Raw genomic sequence first — 14,225 nt, 5'->3', positions numbered from 1 at the left:
TGGGATTTGGGGATTTACAGTGGTGGAGCAGGGTGTGATGTGTCGAACATGTCCTGATAATGATGTCATGATATCATTGCTGCGTTAAATTCCCTCACAGCTGTGAACTGTTACACATAGTTACTCTGAACTGGTAGTCCCATAAAGAATGACTCATGGTACTCAAAATGGAAGCCACCATTCAAAAAACACAGAGTTACAAAGTGCTTTACAAACATGAAGCAAAATACACACAACACAACAGAATAAAAATAGGAATAAAAACAGCATTGGATACAAAATACAATAAAGTATGGGGAAGGACTAAAATAAACATGGTTTCAAAGTGTAGTAAATATATGTGTTAAGCGTGATGTTTCTGTCTTCAGGGCTCTGGGGACGCCAACTGTGTCGATGAGATTCTAAAGGTATGTTCGTCATTTTCTTTTATTAAAAACTCCCTCTATCAGGTCAGCAGTTCCTCGTGAACATTCAGGGAAACATCTGCTCTTTTTAGTCACTGAAAGAAAACATTTTTCATTGCTCACTCCTTACTACTCATTTTCACGGGTTTTTTTTTCCCTCTTTCAGGAAATGACTCAGTCGTGGCCCCCTCCGTTGACAGCCATCCACACCCCCTGCAAGACGGAGCCCTCCAAGTTTCCATTCCCCACTAAGGTCAGCATTCCAGTAGTCCTCAGTAACTATGTTTACAGTTTATTTCATTAGCCATAATAAATTAATAAGGCTTAATTACTTTTGTTATGTGAGCAGACTTCACGTAGACACATAACCAAACCAGAGAAACCTTTTTGGTGGCAGTCCATTCAAAGTGAATGTGATTTTTATTGTCCATAAATATTTAATCTCATGGACAGTTCAGGTACTGTTTTGGTGCACATTTCCATTCAATGCTTGCATGTAAAACATAATCAGCCACTGGCTCAAAGAACAAAGGATCAGTTTTGGAGGGGAGTTATGATTGAGTTATCATTATAGGATTTGAAAGTCAAATTATGTGGTAAAGTAGTTTGAAAAGATAAAAGAGTTCATGACAATAATTTGGAATATTGAACATTCTTTCCCTTTAGGACTCTCACTCAGGTTTTCCAAGTGGACACAGTGAGTATTACACACGCATTTCACACTCGCAGTATAAACAACAAGTTAACACATTTATGTGAGGAGAATTATATCATGGTCTTAATGCTCATGTGTCTTGTTTGTGTTTATTTAGAGAGATGCAGCTCTTCCAAGAGCTCCAGCAGCCATCAATCGAAGGCCTGCGATGACCAGCCCAAGTAAGTGCTTCATCTGTCCCTTTGTTCATCCTGTCCAATCCTAGGCCGGTGTATTTAGTATTCCCAGTATTGATTTACACAACAGGAAGCAGGGATGTTAAGACAAACATTCATGGTGAGGAAAGAAATCCCTAACTGGACTTGCATAGATAGCCTAATCAAGTTAAATAGACACAGCCAATACTGCAACACTTACAATAATGTGATAAAATGCAAAGAACTGAGATTTAATTATGTTTAATTGCTGTGTTTCAGTATGCTGGAGGATGACTTGAAGCTAAGCAGCAGCGAGGACAGTGATGGAGAACAGGACTCGGCCAAGAACGCCTCCAGGAACACATCAGCAAGGTACAAATGGGCGTAATGATTACTGATTAGAGCACATGGCATAGAAAATTCATTTGGCACCTCCAATAGATATCACATATTCAGAATCAGCTTATTTAGTAGTGATGGTTAGATATTTCCACTCCTGTCATTTATTTAACTTGGTCTTAAAGTATGGAAAGTGAAGTTTATGATGTATACATTTTGAAAAGTTAGTAAATTGCACAGAAAGTATGGAGCTGTTTAGAAAAATATTCCTTTATATGTTATTGTGAAGAATAATTCTTGGCTATAGAGTAATAAGGCCTAGTTGAAAGGCGTTGCCCAGCAACTATCAGCATGCATCATATTGAATACTGACCAAAATCTTTATATGGAGTCAAGAAATCAAGATTTCAGGAAAGTATGGATTTTGGGAACTGAAAATATGTAGAAAACCCTGAATATAGACAAGATTTGAAACAATCAGAGAAACGCACAGTTCCTCTATCACTAACTATGCGATTAAACAATGCTAGACAAGCTATACGTTTTGCATACAATATAATGCTGTTTGACTATTTTCCCCAGTAACAACAGTAATAACAGTGAGGGAGCTGACCATTCGAGGGATGACACCAGCAGCCACAGCGGCTCGGAGAGCAGCTCGGGCTCCGACAGCGAGAGCGAAAGCAGCTCGACGGACAGCGAGGCCAACGAGCATCCGCGGCCCGCCTCTCCTGAAGTAATGATTTAACAGCAACTTCTGCTAAAGATGTCTAGAACAAAACTATAAATGACACAGTATCAACCAATTTATTTGTCTGATCAGCCCTATGGTTCTAAAAAATTGTATCTCTTTCTTTCCTCTGGCCCATTGTTGAAAGTACTGTTATTTTCAGACTGCTTTATGTTGTCCCAGGCCTCATAAAATGTTAATTTTTACTCACTAGAACAGTTTCTTATCTCTGCTGTGTTCTCCTCCCCCTCAGCCTGAGCAACCCATGGCCAACAAGTGGCAGCTGGACAACTGGTTCAAGAAGGCCAAGCAGTTCTCCCCGGCTTCCCCAGTGGACAACAACAATGTTCCCACCAAGTACAAGAAGGAGGGCCGAGATAACAGCTCAGGACGGGGCTACAGTGGCCAGGGAGGAGGGTCGAAAGACTCGGGGGCACCCACCCCCAGCAGGGACCTACGGGCGGCGCAAAAGGGTGCAGAGAGTGGCCGTGGCCGACAGAAGTCCCCCGCCCAGAGCGAGGGTGGCACGGGCCAGCGAAGGACTGTGGGTAAAAAACAGCCTAAAAAGTCGGAGAAACCCCCGGTGGTGGAGGAGCCCAAGGGAGGTCTGAGAGTGGAGAGCGAGCCGGCTCCAGAGATTCCTCCTCACCGGCCTAAAGCTGCTACAAAAGGTTCCCGCAAACCGAGCATCAAAAAAGAGCCCAAGTCGTCTCCGAGGCCCACAGCGGCGGCCGCCACCGCCGCTACAGACAAACGCAAGGCCAAGGCGCCCACCAAGACTTCCCAGAAGTCTCGTGAGTTTGTCGAAACGGACTCTTCCTCGTCGGACTCTGAGGAGAATGACAGCATTCCATCCTCGTCGCAGACGCCCAAGTACACAGAGAGCATCAGGACTCCTGTGTGTGTGTTCTCTCCAATGGAAGAGAAGGAGCTGTTGTCTCCGCTTAGTGACCCTGAGGAGCGCTATCCTGCCAGGCCGCCGGCGCAGCAGGTTTTGCTGGTGAAGATAGGTTAGTTGAAATTTGAAGGCGAAGAAGTCTTCCTGAAGCTGTTTTCATGGAATAGAAGACAGTGCTAATTGTGTTCTGTGCACTTGTTTTACACCTGTCTGGCTTGATTGCGCATATTGCTGGACCTTCTCTTTTCTTTGGACCAAAGTAAACTCTTCTCCTTTATCCTACTCTACTCTTCCCTTCCCCCCCATTTCCTATAGACCTCAGCCTACTGTCTAGGATCCCAGGGCGGCCCTACAAGGAGCCAGCAGAGATCAAAGTGGAGAGGGACGACTCTCTAGACAGGGACAGCAAAGACTTCAGCAAGCAGAGCTCCGAGAAGAGCTCTAGCAAGGGCAAGAGGAAACACAAGGTATGGGACCAATACAACAGATTTCAATCTATGTTCTCTGCTATTTTACTGTGGAGGTTCAAGTCCTGTTGATTAATGTATTCTTCTGTTTAAGGAGAGTAAAATAGAAATGAAATCACGTTTGTTACACAGTTCAACATAGCACCATAGCAACATAGTTCAACCACTTTCAAGCATGATGTGACTTTGCGTTGTGTTTGGAATTGGAATTATTGCTCGAGGTGGTTTGTCAAGGTTTACATGAACAGACTGCTTGTTAGTTTGCTGACATTTGTGCTGTTATTCAATAAGTTTTCATTGAGCGTCCATCCTGTTACTCTTTAAAGGACAATTCCAGCGTTATTAGAGGTTTTTCTCATTTCCTGCAGGAAATGTCATTTGCTGTTTTACTTGTTTTTCAAAGTAAATATTTTGAAATAAACACTGCCTAATGAGGTACTAAAGATGCTAGGTTTCAAAATGAAAGTAAGAAAGTGCTTGTGACTATGGGTCTTCAGATTGGCCAGTTTTTGTGGTTGGTAATTCAAGAATTCCTATAGAGATATGTGCGCTAAGAAATCTACCTGAAAATCACTTTGTTTTCTCTCTTTTCTCTTTGCTCCCTATACATTTAGAATGACGATGAGGGCACCAAGCCTGACAGTAAGCGGTCCAAGCTAGAGGAAAAGTCTTTATCTCATCATAAAAACAGCAGTAAAGAGTGAGTATTTCTTTCTTTCCCATCTGCTTACCATTCACAGCAAACCTTCTGCACACCTGCAAACTAGGCAGCAAGGCTTGCCATGTTATGATGATGTCGTTTACCTTTATTATTGCCATTCACCTCAAAATAACCCCTTTAAACTCTTATGTGCACCAGAAAGTCAAAATAAATTCAGTCAAAGTAAACCCAGAGATGTGGCTTGTTTACTGCATTGTAGCCTCCTCAAACAGCTAAACCAGTTAGCCTTTTTCTAATAATATCTCTGTTGTGTACTTACGCTGTTGAACTCATATTCACCTTGCATGTTAATATTCAACCCATGAATGTTAATATTTTGTGGCGGTGGGGGGAGGGGCCCTATAACACTGCTATAAAACAGGCCCATTTAAAGATAACCCAGCCTCTCCACATTGTGACAAAATTATGTAATAACAATGAGTCATATCTCACCAGGTCTAAGAGATCTTTGGAGAAGAAAGAGGAGCCAGTCCCCTCTCCTTCCATGTCGGGTCTTCAGCGGACGCCCAAGGTGGAGCATCAGAGCCGGAAGAGGACAGTCAGCCAGTCCTCCACCTCTTTGTCCAGCGGGGCTGGCAGCGGGAAGGAGGGAGGCCACAGCACCAAGGGCAACTCCACCTCCAAACACCGGAAGGGAGAGGACAAGGGACGCAGCACCCGGGACAGCAAGGTGGGTCTGCGGGAGAGTAACCTTGTCCACAGGCGTTTGCTTGCTATGTGTACGAATACCTGGCAAGCATTGTGGGCGCTGCGAACTGTGAGCGCAGTTTTTCATTATGTTTGCAATGTGTTTCTCTGGGGAATTTAAATAACAAAGCAAGCTAAATAAGGGGGACGGGCAAGGAGGAAATGCATGGTTTTGTGGCTACGCCCCAGACGCTTTAGACTTGTTATTGGTGGAATCCTGGAAAGGCTCATTTTGACCAATGCATTGCTGTAGCTACAGGAACTTGAGGGAGTTGAGTGGTGGAGAACATGGCTTGATGTTTGGAGTTTTAAGTATTTGTGTAGGTGTATGTCTTTATGTGAATGCACAGCAGTCGGATTTGCAGATTTTTACACTATTGAGTCAAGTATTCATGTGACAGATACCGTGTTTTTAACCTTTTTCAACCAACAATCACTTCACACTCTCGCTAACTAATCCTTCAGTGGATAATTTACTTTTTTGTCCAATATGTATATATATACCCAGTAGCCACACAGAACATAAACCAGACAATTTCTTCCCCCAGTCTCCTTCACTCTCACCTTCTTCATGCTTTCCCCATCTCCATTTCATCCATCACTTCAAACACCAGGCTCCTTTTTCCTGAAACTTTATTCCCTTTTCGCTCGCTCTCTCTGCAGGAGAAATCCTCAAAGGGCTGTGATAACCAGCTGGCTGTGCCTCCGCTCTCCACGGACGGCTCCAAGTCTCAGAGATCCAAGCTGGTGTTTGAGGACAGGTAAGAGGAGCCCGTTCCACTGTGGATAACCCCTCAGCAGGATATGCGGAGAGAGCTGCCGCGGGGATCTAGGGTTGCCTTTGATGCGTAAAGCTCCGGGAGGTTGGGGAGGTCATGAATGGATGTGCCAGCGTGCAGGAGAGATGACGTAAATTTCCATTTTAAAAGCCCCTCTGTTGGGAATCCCTGTCCTCTTCATGCAGTGGCAAAGAAACATCATAGCCTCGCTAGTTATTTCTGTGTGTCGTTGTTTCAGGGGATGATTTAATGGAAGGACAGATAGACAGGGGATTGAGAGAATGTTTTGTGTTTGCTTTTGACGTTCTGTGCCCAGAGGAAATTAATGCAGTAACTGAGCCCTGACTGAGCCATGTAGATGTGTGTTAAAACATCTGTGAAAATGATTAAAACTGGAAAACGAAATGATTGGGCCTATTTTATGTTTCACTGCATAGTTCCGAGGAAGATTCTAATTTTTGACCTATGATGTTTTTGTTTCAGGGTCCATTCAGCGGATCACTACTTACAAGAGGCCAAGAAACTTAAACACAATGCAGATGCACTGGTAAGACCCTGTGGCTTTTTACACTTATAACTGAAGGTGTACAGCACCAGTTGTTGTATGCAAAGCAGTGAGAGGAGACAACTGAAAGGATCATTTCCTGAAAAACCATTAAGTGTAGCCCTTGATGTAAAACGATAGCCTGGTGTGGTTTTGCATCGAGGTTAACGCTGCATATAGGAACAAGATTAAAATTTGTTTGCTCAAGCAATCTTAACAGTAAAGGTCAACTTTACTGGACAACTTTGTGGGGCAACACAGATGTGTCTACACTCTTACACTTATTAGATGAAAACATCTTATTGCCCAGATCAATTCTATTGTCTCATTTCACTTCCTGTTACCAGGGACTTTACCCTGCCATACTTTGCCCGTTGCTTTGTCGCAGCCACAAAGTTTCCAATTTTCTTCTAAGTGCCACAATTGCAATCTGTGTATTTGAGCATGCTCTGAAATAAAAAAAACTAAATGCCTTTGTTACCTGGTCCTTAAGTCACTGTAAGGTGAGAAGGTGGCTATATTTTGCTGCAGGTCTGGTATCAATTATTTACCTGGACGATTATCAGATACCCAACTCTGCTGCCTCTTATTTCCACTCTTATAGGGAGTTGAAATAATGGGAGACTGTATGGCTATCATTAGCCCTTTTCCAAAGAGGGCATTTTGCATACGGCAATTACTGAAAGAAAAGGGTTTAAGTAATCTACACCAAGTCAGGTGCAAAGTAATTCAGTTTTGCAACAGGCCGGGTCAAAACCTTGTCACATTAAGTGTCATGTACACAGTGACCAGTCCTGGGCTGCTGTAACGGTTTGAGAAGGCATTATTTGGCCAGTAATTGCTTACTAATGAGGGCCGAGCCATTAACAATCACTGTGTATTTCTGCTGTGTTCCTGTTTCCACTGTTACAGTTGGACCGGTTTGAGAAGGCAGTGTACTACCTGGATGCTGTGGTGTCTTTCATTGAATGTGGCAACGCCCTGGAAAAGAGCGCCCAAGAGGCCAAGTCTCCCTTCCCCATGTATGCCGAAACTGTGGAGCTTATCAAGTAAGGACAAATACATTTATCAACTGTTTTGACTTTACAGTATTGTAAAGGCAGTCCATTAGAATGCTTAAAGTATGATAGAAATGATGAATGAGAATTAGATCTGGGTCTGCAAGTAGCTAAACGTTTATTTCATCTTCACTTTCAGGTACACTATGAAGTTAAAAAGCTACATGGCCCCAGATGCTACTTCAGCAGACAAGAGGCTAGCTGTACTGTGGTAAGTACGCTGATTGACATCTGGTGATTTCCATTTCATGTGCTGGAGGTGTCATCCTACCCTTAGCCTTCAACTCTGAGAACAGACACAGCCTGAGGGGGAGAAAACTGAAAATCATGGCTGTGTGCCTAGTAAATTGCCGTTGGTTGGAAGAGTTCTGCATTGAAGCAGTTCACATCTTCCTGGCCGATGCTCTCTCCTTTGCAAATTGTAGCCGAGTATTTCTGCATTTCTTTGACTCATTTCTCTCTCCAGCCTACGATGCCAGTCCCTCCTCTACCTACGGTTGTTCAAGCTGAGGAAAGAGAGTGCACTAAAATACTCCAAAACGCTCACTGAACATTTAAAGGTACTTTTTTAATCATTGTTTTCCAGAAGTTCAAATCAGCTTCTGGTTGTCATACCTTCAAAACATAAGAAACACTGTAAATTCCAGGAATGCCGTTATGTATAAATGAACATAATGTAACTTTCGTCGTCCATGCATACATTACATTTTTCTCCCTGTTTTGTTTCCCAGAATTCTCTGAGTAACACCCAGGCTCCCTCTCCTGGAATGGGAAAGTAAGTCACTTTTTCCTTTCCTGTTTGGAGAATAAAAGTGAATTATTGTAAAATGTGCACAACTGCATTTCCTACACAGGTCTGAAAAGTCTAAAAAAAATATGTGGTAAATGAATTTGAAAGTTGTGGAAAGTTTGAGTTGGTCGTTCAATACCAATACCCATGCACAGTTCTTGGAATTGTAGATTCGCTCTGATTTAATATATTGTACTTGTTGTGAAGAATAGTCTTAAGCTACAGACTAGTATGGTTTAGTTTACAGCCATATTGGCCAGCAATTATCAGCACGTCTTTAAACACTGAGCAAATCTTGTCAAGAAATGACAGTCTAGTATCAAATTCTTAAATGGAAAATGTGTAGCAAACCTGTACAACCAAATATGTAAACTTAAGCCCAATAGAGGCCATGTTTTACAATGATTTTAGAACAGGTAAGAGCGGTTGTTAGGAACAATATGCAAAGCTAAGAGACACACAAGTACCGGCATGAATAATGATTTTCAGTTGGTGCAATATATTTAAATGAACTGTCATGCGGTCACAGGTGTGTTTTATGCTGTGTTTTAACGGCTCTGTTTTAACGACTTTGAACTTGACTCAGCCAGTTAGATGTATGGATTTCTAAAAATAACTTGTCTATTTTCCTTCTCATGATACAGTTTATAAACCACTGGCAGCGCTCTCATTACTGTGCCATGTTTGTTTCTATTTTCCAACACAGTAAGGCAGCCGGCATGCCCTCTCCAGTGTCTCCCAAGCTGTCGCCAGGCACGGCCGGCGGCTACTCGTCAGGCAGTAGCAGCAGCAGCGGCAGCTCGTCTGTGACCATACCTCAGCGTATCCACCAGATGGCTGCCAGCTACGTCCAGGTCACCTCCAACTTCCTGTATGCCACTGAGGTCTGGGACCAGGCTGAGCAGCTAGCCAAGGAGCAGAAAGGTAAACAAGACATAGTGGAAACAATGTGTGGAGTGTAGAGCACTCAGTTTTAAGCTAAAAAGCACATGCGTTTGGGTCAGGTTACCAGAAAATTACCCACCATCCCCTTTGCTTTGATGTATCCCCTTTCTTTAGGGTTCAAGAAGTTATTTAAATTTTGTATAAAAGCTTTTTTCAGTTTCTCAGGAGGTACTACCTGCTAAAGATGTGAAACTTTGCAACATGATGGCGTACAGGAGCTCCCATCTTCACATGCAATATGACACTAATTGACCTTATAGGTGTGCTATAATTAAAGGTCAAAGTTGAAAAGCAAATCCTAATCCTTGCTCTACAAATATACTTCTTGGACCATCAACATCTACCGTGATGGCTTTTCAAAAATATTTAAACAACCCTACACAACAGCCGTAGCATTCCCACACAGTGCTTGAACCTTGGAATCGCCCTGTGCAGTTACATATTAACTAGTAATGTTAAAACGGGCAAACCATATTTTGACACAAATCAATACTCTTTTTTTAATTTGGCAGCAGGGTGACGTATTGAGTAGGGAGAAACATCCGCTTTGACCCTGCTGTGAAGGGGGGGCAGGTGAAAAGAGAATTTCCCTACGGAGAACAATAAAGTATCACATTATGATTATTATTATTATTATTAGTAGTAGTATTAAATTTGGCCTGCATTACACTTAAAGGGGCATTAAGTAATCTGACTTTTATCGATCTCTGTCATATTTCAAGTCATATTTTCATAATAGAGATGAGTAAGCTAGCTAATTAGAGCAGAGATTCAACAGAAACAGATCTATCATCCCCCCGCAGATGTATTATGGTCATTTTATGCTATGGGACAGTAAAAAAAATCGTACTTATTGCGCCTTTATCTTGACCCATGGCACTTGGTGAATGATGTTTGAACAGCTGACCCTGACGCCGCCCCCCCTCCCTCCCTCTGCCTCTTTGTTTTCCCAGAATTCTTTTTAGAGCTGGACAAGGTGATGGGACCTCTGATCTTCAACACCAGCAGCATGACAGAACTGGTGCGCTTCACACGGCAGGGCCTCCACTGGCTGCGCCTGGACGCAAAGCTTATTCCCTAGCGAGGAGTCGTCCCCTACAGGCTGCTTCCACACACACACACCCACACCTCAGTCACTTGCATTCAGCGACATGTGCTCTCAGAGACGCACGTGCATGCCCCAAGTGCATGCACTCACTTGCAGAACACACAGACACACACACACGTATGTACTGTATGCACACACGGTTCACCTCCACGTACACACTTGTGATGAACTTCTCAGACATATCTCCAACACTGTGTCCATTTTCTACACCAGCTTGCCAAAAACACTGAGCAATTTGGAACATCTTACACCGTCTACAGCACCACACAGGGAGAAGCATCCTGACTGCAGCACAGGAAAAAAAGGCTTATTTCCATGCTACATATACCGGCGTTCTTACACATATCTTTGGCTAGTAACAGAAGGCCATGTTTTTATCTATCTGGCATTGAAGCGTTTGGCGAATTATTTATGAAGACACTAAAAATGTGGTTTGGTTTATAGGCTACTTTGGCTTTTAACTTTTGTTTTCATTTGTTTTACCAAAGTACCTCCCTTAAACACCAAAGGTGCTTTAAAATGAAGGTTTCTCTTTATCTTTTTTGTGCCTTGTATGTGAGCTACAGGAAAACGAATGATCATCCATCATGTCTGAATGATTTTTATTTTTTTTTTCGTCTTTCTTTTCCCTCTTTTTTGTTATGGCTACAGAAGTCATTTTATGCATTTTAACACCATTCTGGAATAGCTAATGGAAGCTGGCAACAATTATGTTTATATGGCAGTCTTTCGGTTCAAAGTCAACCCCTATTCTATACACATTAGACTTTTTGTGTACAATTGCAACAAAGATGGTGTTAGCTCAGTCTTGGCCTCCACTAAGCAAGCTAGCTTAAACCATCTTGTTCTGTCTTTCCTTCAAAGTCTCTAGGAGCTAGAGGTTGATCATGGAACGGACCTACAACATCTAAGGATTGTGGGAAGGGCTAGTGTGCGCATCTGATAAATGCTTCTCAAAATGATCAAAATGTTAATTTTGAGCAGTGTCTGTTTTTAGAAACATGAACTTTTTAAAAGAAATTTGATTATGTTACCTACATTCTCTAAGAGATTTGCTGTTTCTCTGAAGCTCCAGAATATTTGAGTCTCTTCCTATGAAATGTTATTAACACTGTAGCTACATTGTTGTTCATTGACTCACTTCCAAACACGGTGTTATTGTTCTATTGATCTGTCCTTGGTGTGTGCACAAGGGTTGCTCATAGTGTATTTTTCTAAGGAACAGCAGGGTGTGTCTAAGTATTGAAAATCGTATCCATGTATACAATGCAGTTATTTACATTGCAGTTTATGAAAACCGGGCCTAAAACGAAATGGGAAGACCGGCCCCTAGAAAAGCAAATTCATCTGAATGGAAAGATGTCGGTAAATATGTTCTGTAGAGTAGCAAACTCATCAGTGATGCAGATTAGCAGTGTTGCATTTATAGAACAAAGAATTTTAAATCTATGATTATATATTCCAAATAAGAGGTAAAAACGGCCAATATAGATTTTATTTATGTACCAAGCAGTTTTTCTTTTCTGGCAGAAGTTATAACTTTTCAAATGCATAGGTTTAAAGCAGGGTTGAGCAGGGGTTATGAGATGCAAAGTATTTGTATATGTAATTGTTCCTATTTAAATGTAAAAAACAAAGTAGCTCATTGATTCTCTACCTAGTGTAGTCATACCTGTATTACAAAAAAGTATATAAGAAATACATCAGCTAGTTGTCTATATTTATATGGTACAGCAGGCAGGTTAGAGACAACACAGTAACTGTGCATGCCAGCTGTCCAGATCGTTTCAATTGGTTAATTTGAATTATTGGTTTGTCATCAAGGCAAATGTGGACGGCAGTGCTTTTGAACCAAGAAGTAAACATTACGCTAAAGAGTTTGGTTGAAGTTTAGGTGTTTGGCTGATGGTCAGCAACATGAAGGACTGTCCTTTTTTTAGCCCACTTCCTACAAATTCATGCTGGAAACATTAGAGCCAGGCCTGGGCTCTAATGATTTTATTTGTGGAGACTATTTATGGTTTATTTTATTTTACTTTGGTGGCAGATGGGTGTGGTTTGCCAAATAGAAAGAGAAAAGTGCCAGAAAGACAATCACAGGAAAGTATTTTAATGTCCGTTTAGTATACTTTTCTGGGTTTGACACCTTGCCTGACACTTTTTTTTTCACCGCAAGACAAAACAAACTAACAATTTTTTTGGAATTACTATTCGACCCAGGTTTGATTATTATCATTTTTTTCCTCATTGGCTCCCTGGCCTTTTTTGTAGGAGGGGATACTGTTATTTCCTCTTGCACTTGAAAGAGTGAAAGTCAGAGGAGGTATTGTTTTAATCTATGCAGGATTTTTACAAAAAAATAAAGGATCTGTTTCTGAAAAATCCATATTTAATTTTTACGCTCGGGATTTTTTCCCCCACTTTTTTTTCCGTCTCAGAAAGAAACCTGTTCGACTCAAGTGTCCAATGCCTTTAGCTTTTGCAATTTTGTGTACTGGTTTAGTATATATGTATATATAGGTCTGTTTTTATAACCAAACACGAATGGCTTGAGCCATTTTGTACTTAAAGCTGGAGGCCACTTTTCTCATAGGAATTCCTCTGGGTTTTGCCAGCCCACTCAATGTCTTCATACACTGGTACACTTTGTAAGTACAAGTCCGCGCCTCGTGTTCCCTACACTATCTAATAGTCAAATGTACAAATTTAGCATTAGGGTAATTTTTAACAGTTTGCTACTCACATTTATTTATTTTTCTGCCCCTTTGCTTAATTTTTTTTCTTCTATTTTGCCTTTTTATGGAATACCATTTTATGAAATAGGAAGATGTTAATGTATTGGGGTTGTTCAAGATGAGATTTCATTGTAAGTAGTAATTAATATTAATTCTAACTTGAAAGAATCCAGGGTAAGATGAGTTTTTTTTTTTTTTTTTTTTGGACATTCAGTAGAAAGATGTTAACACTTGCATGTTTCTATTTAAAAACAAATGTACAAATTGTAAATAGAACATTTCTTTAAGGGTGAATTTCTACTACAGTTTGACATTTTTATTGAAATTTAAAAATGTTGTAAATACATTTGTGAGATACTTTATGCACATTTTTTTCTCTCTCTCTCTCTCTGTGAGCTTTTGTGTTCTCTTCTTCTTCCAAGCTGTTACAGATGACACCCTAGTCTCTTTAACACCGTGTATCAAATTGTTTTATCAATCATTTTGTTACCGTGCTCGTACGCTTTGTCTTCTGCTTCACCGTCTGTCAATATCACGGTCGCCACATAATCATCAATGTCTCTAGATCCAAGTGCGAATATTTTGTCTTCTCTGTATGTAATATGGAGACGTGTAAATTCATGAAATGTATATTGTTGATCTCATGGGATGGATGGATGGATGGATGGATGGATGGATGGATGGATGCGTGGAGCAAGGTGTGTACAGTCAATTATGTAAAATCCCATCTGTCTCTTCCTCACGAGAAAGACGTATTTACTATGTGTCCCTTTTGAACAATTGGTCCGAGATGTCTTTTGAAACAGAGGTATTTCTCTAAACGTCAAAAACAGTTGTAGGAGTTTATACAGTATGTTGTACCGCGTCTTTTTCTAAAAGTCGTCTCCGAATGTGAGACCAGCAGCATACACTAAGTACAATAGTCTAAATTGGGTTAGTTTTAAGAGAACTGATAATAGAGATACTATATATGATGGATGCAATATGATTAAGTAAAGGTACTCATTGAGTTTGGTCTTCAAACTTAGGTTATCATGTAATTTAAAAACATTCTTGTGAAGTGAGTATTACTTGTTACTAATGGGAGTCTGTCCTGAATATTCTTTGTATTTTGCCGTATTGAGAATAAAGTATATATGGTTATGTTTAAAGGAGCTGTGCTGTCTTC

The 14,225-nt window shown here is 41.1% G+C and overlaps 1 protein-coding gene across 2 annotated transcripts in view; it reads left to right on the top strand.

The window, feature by feature from the left end:
* aff4 (AF4/FMR2 family, member 4) overlaps positions 1-14,175 on the top strand; it is a 31,313-nt gene extending 17,138 nt beyond the window's left edge. For both annotated transcript variants that reach the window (XM_071914595.2, XM_071914587.2), the window contains exons 4-21: positions 369-407; positions 571-657; positions 1,071-1,101; positions 1,217-1,280; positions 1,536-1,628; positions 2,178-2,331; positions 2,579-3,335; positions 3,539-3,690; positions 4,305-4,390; positions 4,847-5,081; positions 5,762-5,859; positions 6,361-6,424; positions 7,334-7,470; positions 7,619-7,690; positions 7,946-8,039; positions 8,211-8,254; positions 8,976-9,193; positions 10,168-14,175. In XM_071914595.2, the coding sequence (XP_071770696.1) occupies positions 369-407; positions 571-657; positions 1,071-1,101; positions 1,217-1,280; positions 1,536-1,628; positions 2,178-2,331; positions 2,579-3,335; positions 3,539-3,690; positions 4,305-4,390; positions 4,847-5,081; positions 5,762-5,859; positions 6,361-6,424; positions 7,334-7,470; positions 7,619-7,690; positions 7,946-8,039; positions 8,211-8,254; positions 8,976-9,193; positions 10,168-10,295 (2,553 nt within the window). In that variant the 3' untranslated portion in view covers positions 10,296-14,175. The remainder of the gene's footprint in view (positions 1-368; positions 408-570; positions 658-1,070; positions 1,102-1,216; positions 1,281-1,535; positions 1,629-2,177; positions 2,332-2,578; positions 3,336-3,538; positions 3,691-4,304; positions 4,391-4,846; positions 5,082-5,761; positions 5,860-6,360; positions 6,425-7,333; positions 7,471-7,618; positions 7,691-7,945; positions 8,040-8,210; positions 8,255-8,975; positions 9,194-10,167) is intronic.
* The last annotated feature ends 50 nt before the right edge of the window (positions 14,176-14,225 follow it).

This window comes from Centroberyx gerrardi, chromosome 11 (genome assembly GCF_048128805.1).
Source record: "Centroberyx gerrardi isolate f3 chromosome 11, fCenGer3.hap1.cur.20231027, whole genome shotgun sequence".
In the NCBI taxonomy this organism is placed as follows: domain Eukaryota; kingdom Metazoa; phylum Chordata; class Actinopteri; order Beryciformes; family Berycidae; genus Centroberyx; species Centroberyx gerrardi.
This window is presented reverse-complemented; position numbering and strand designations above follow the sequence as displayed.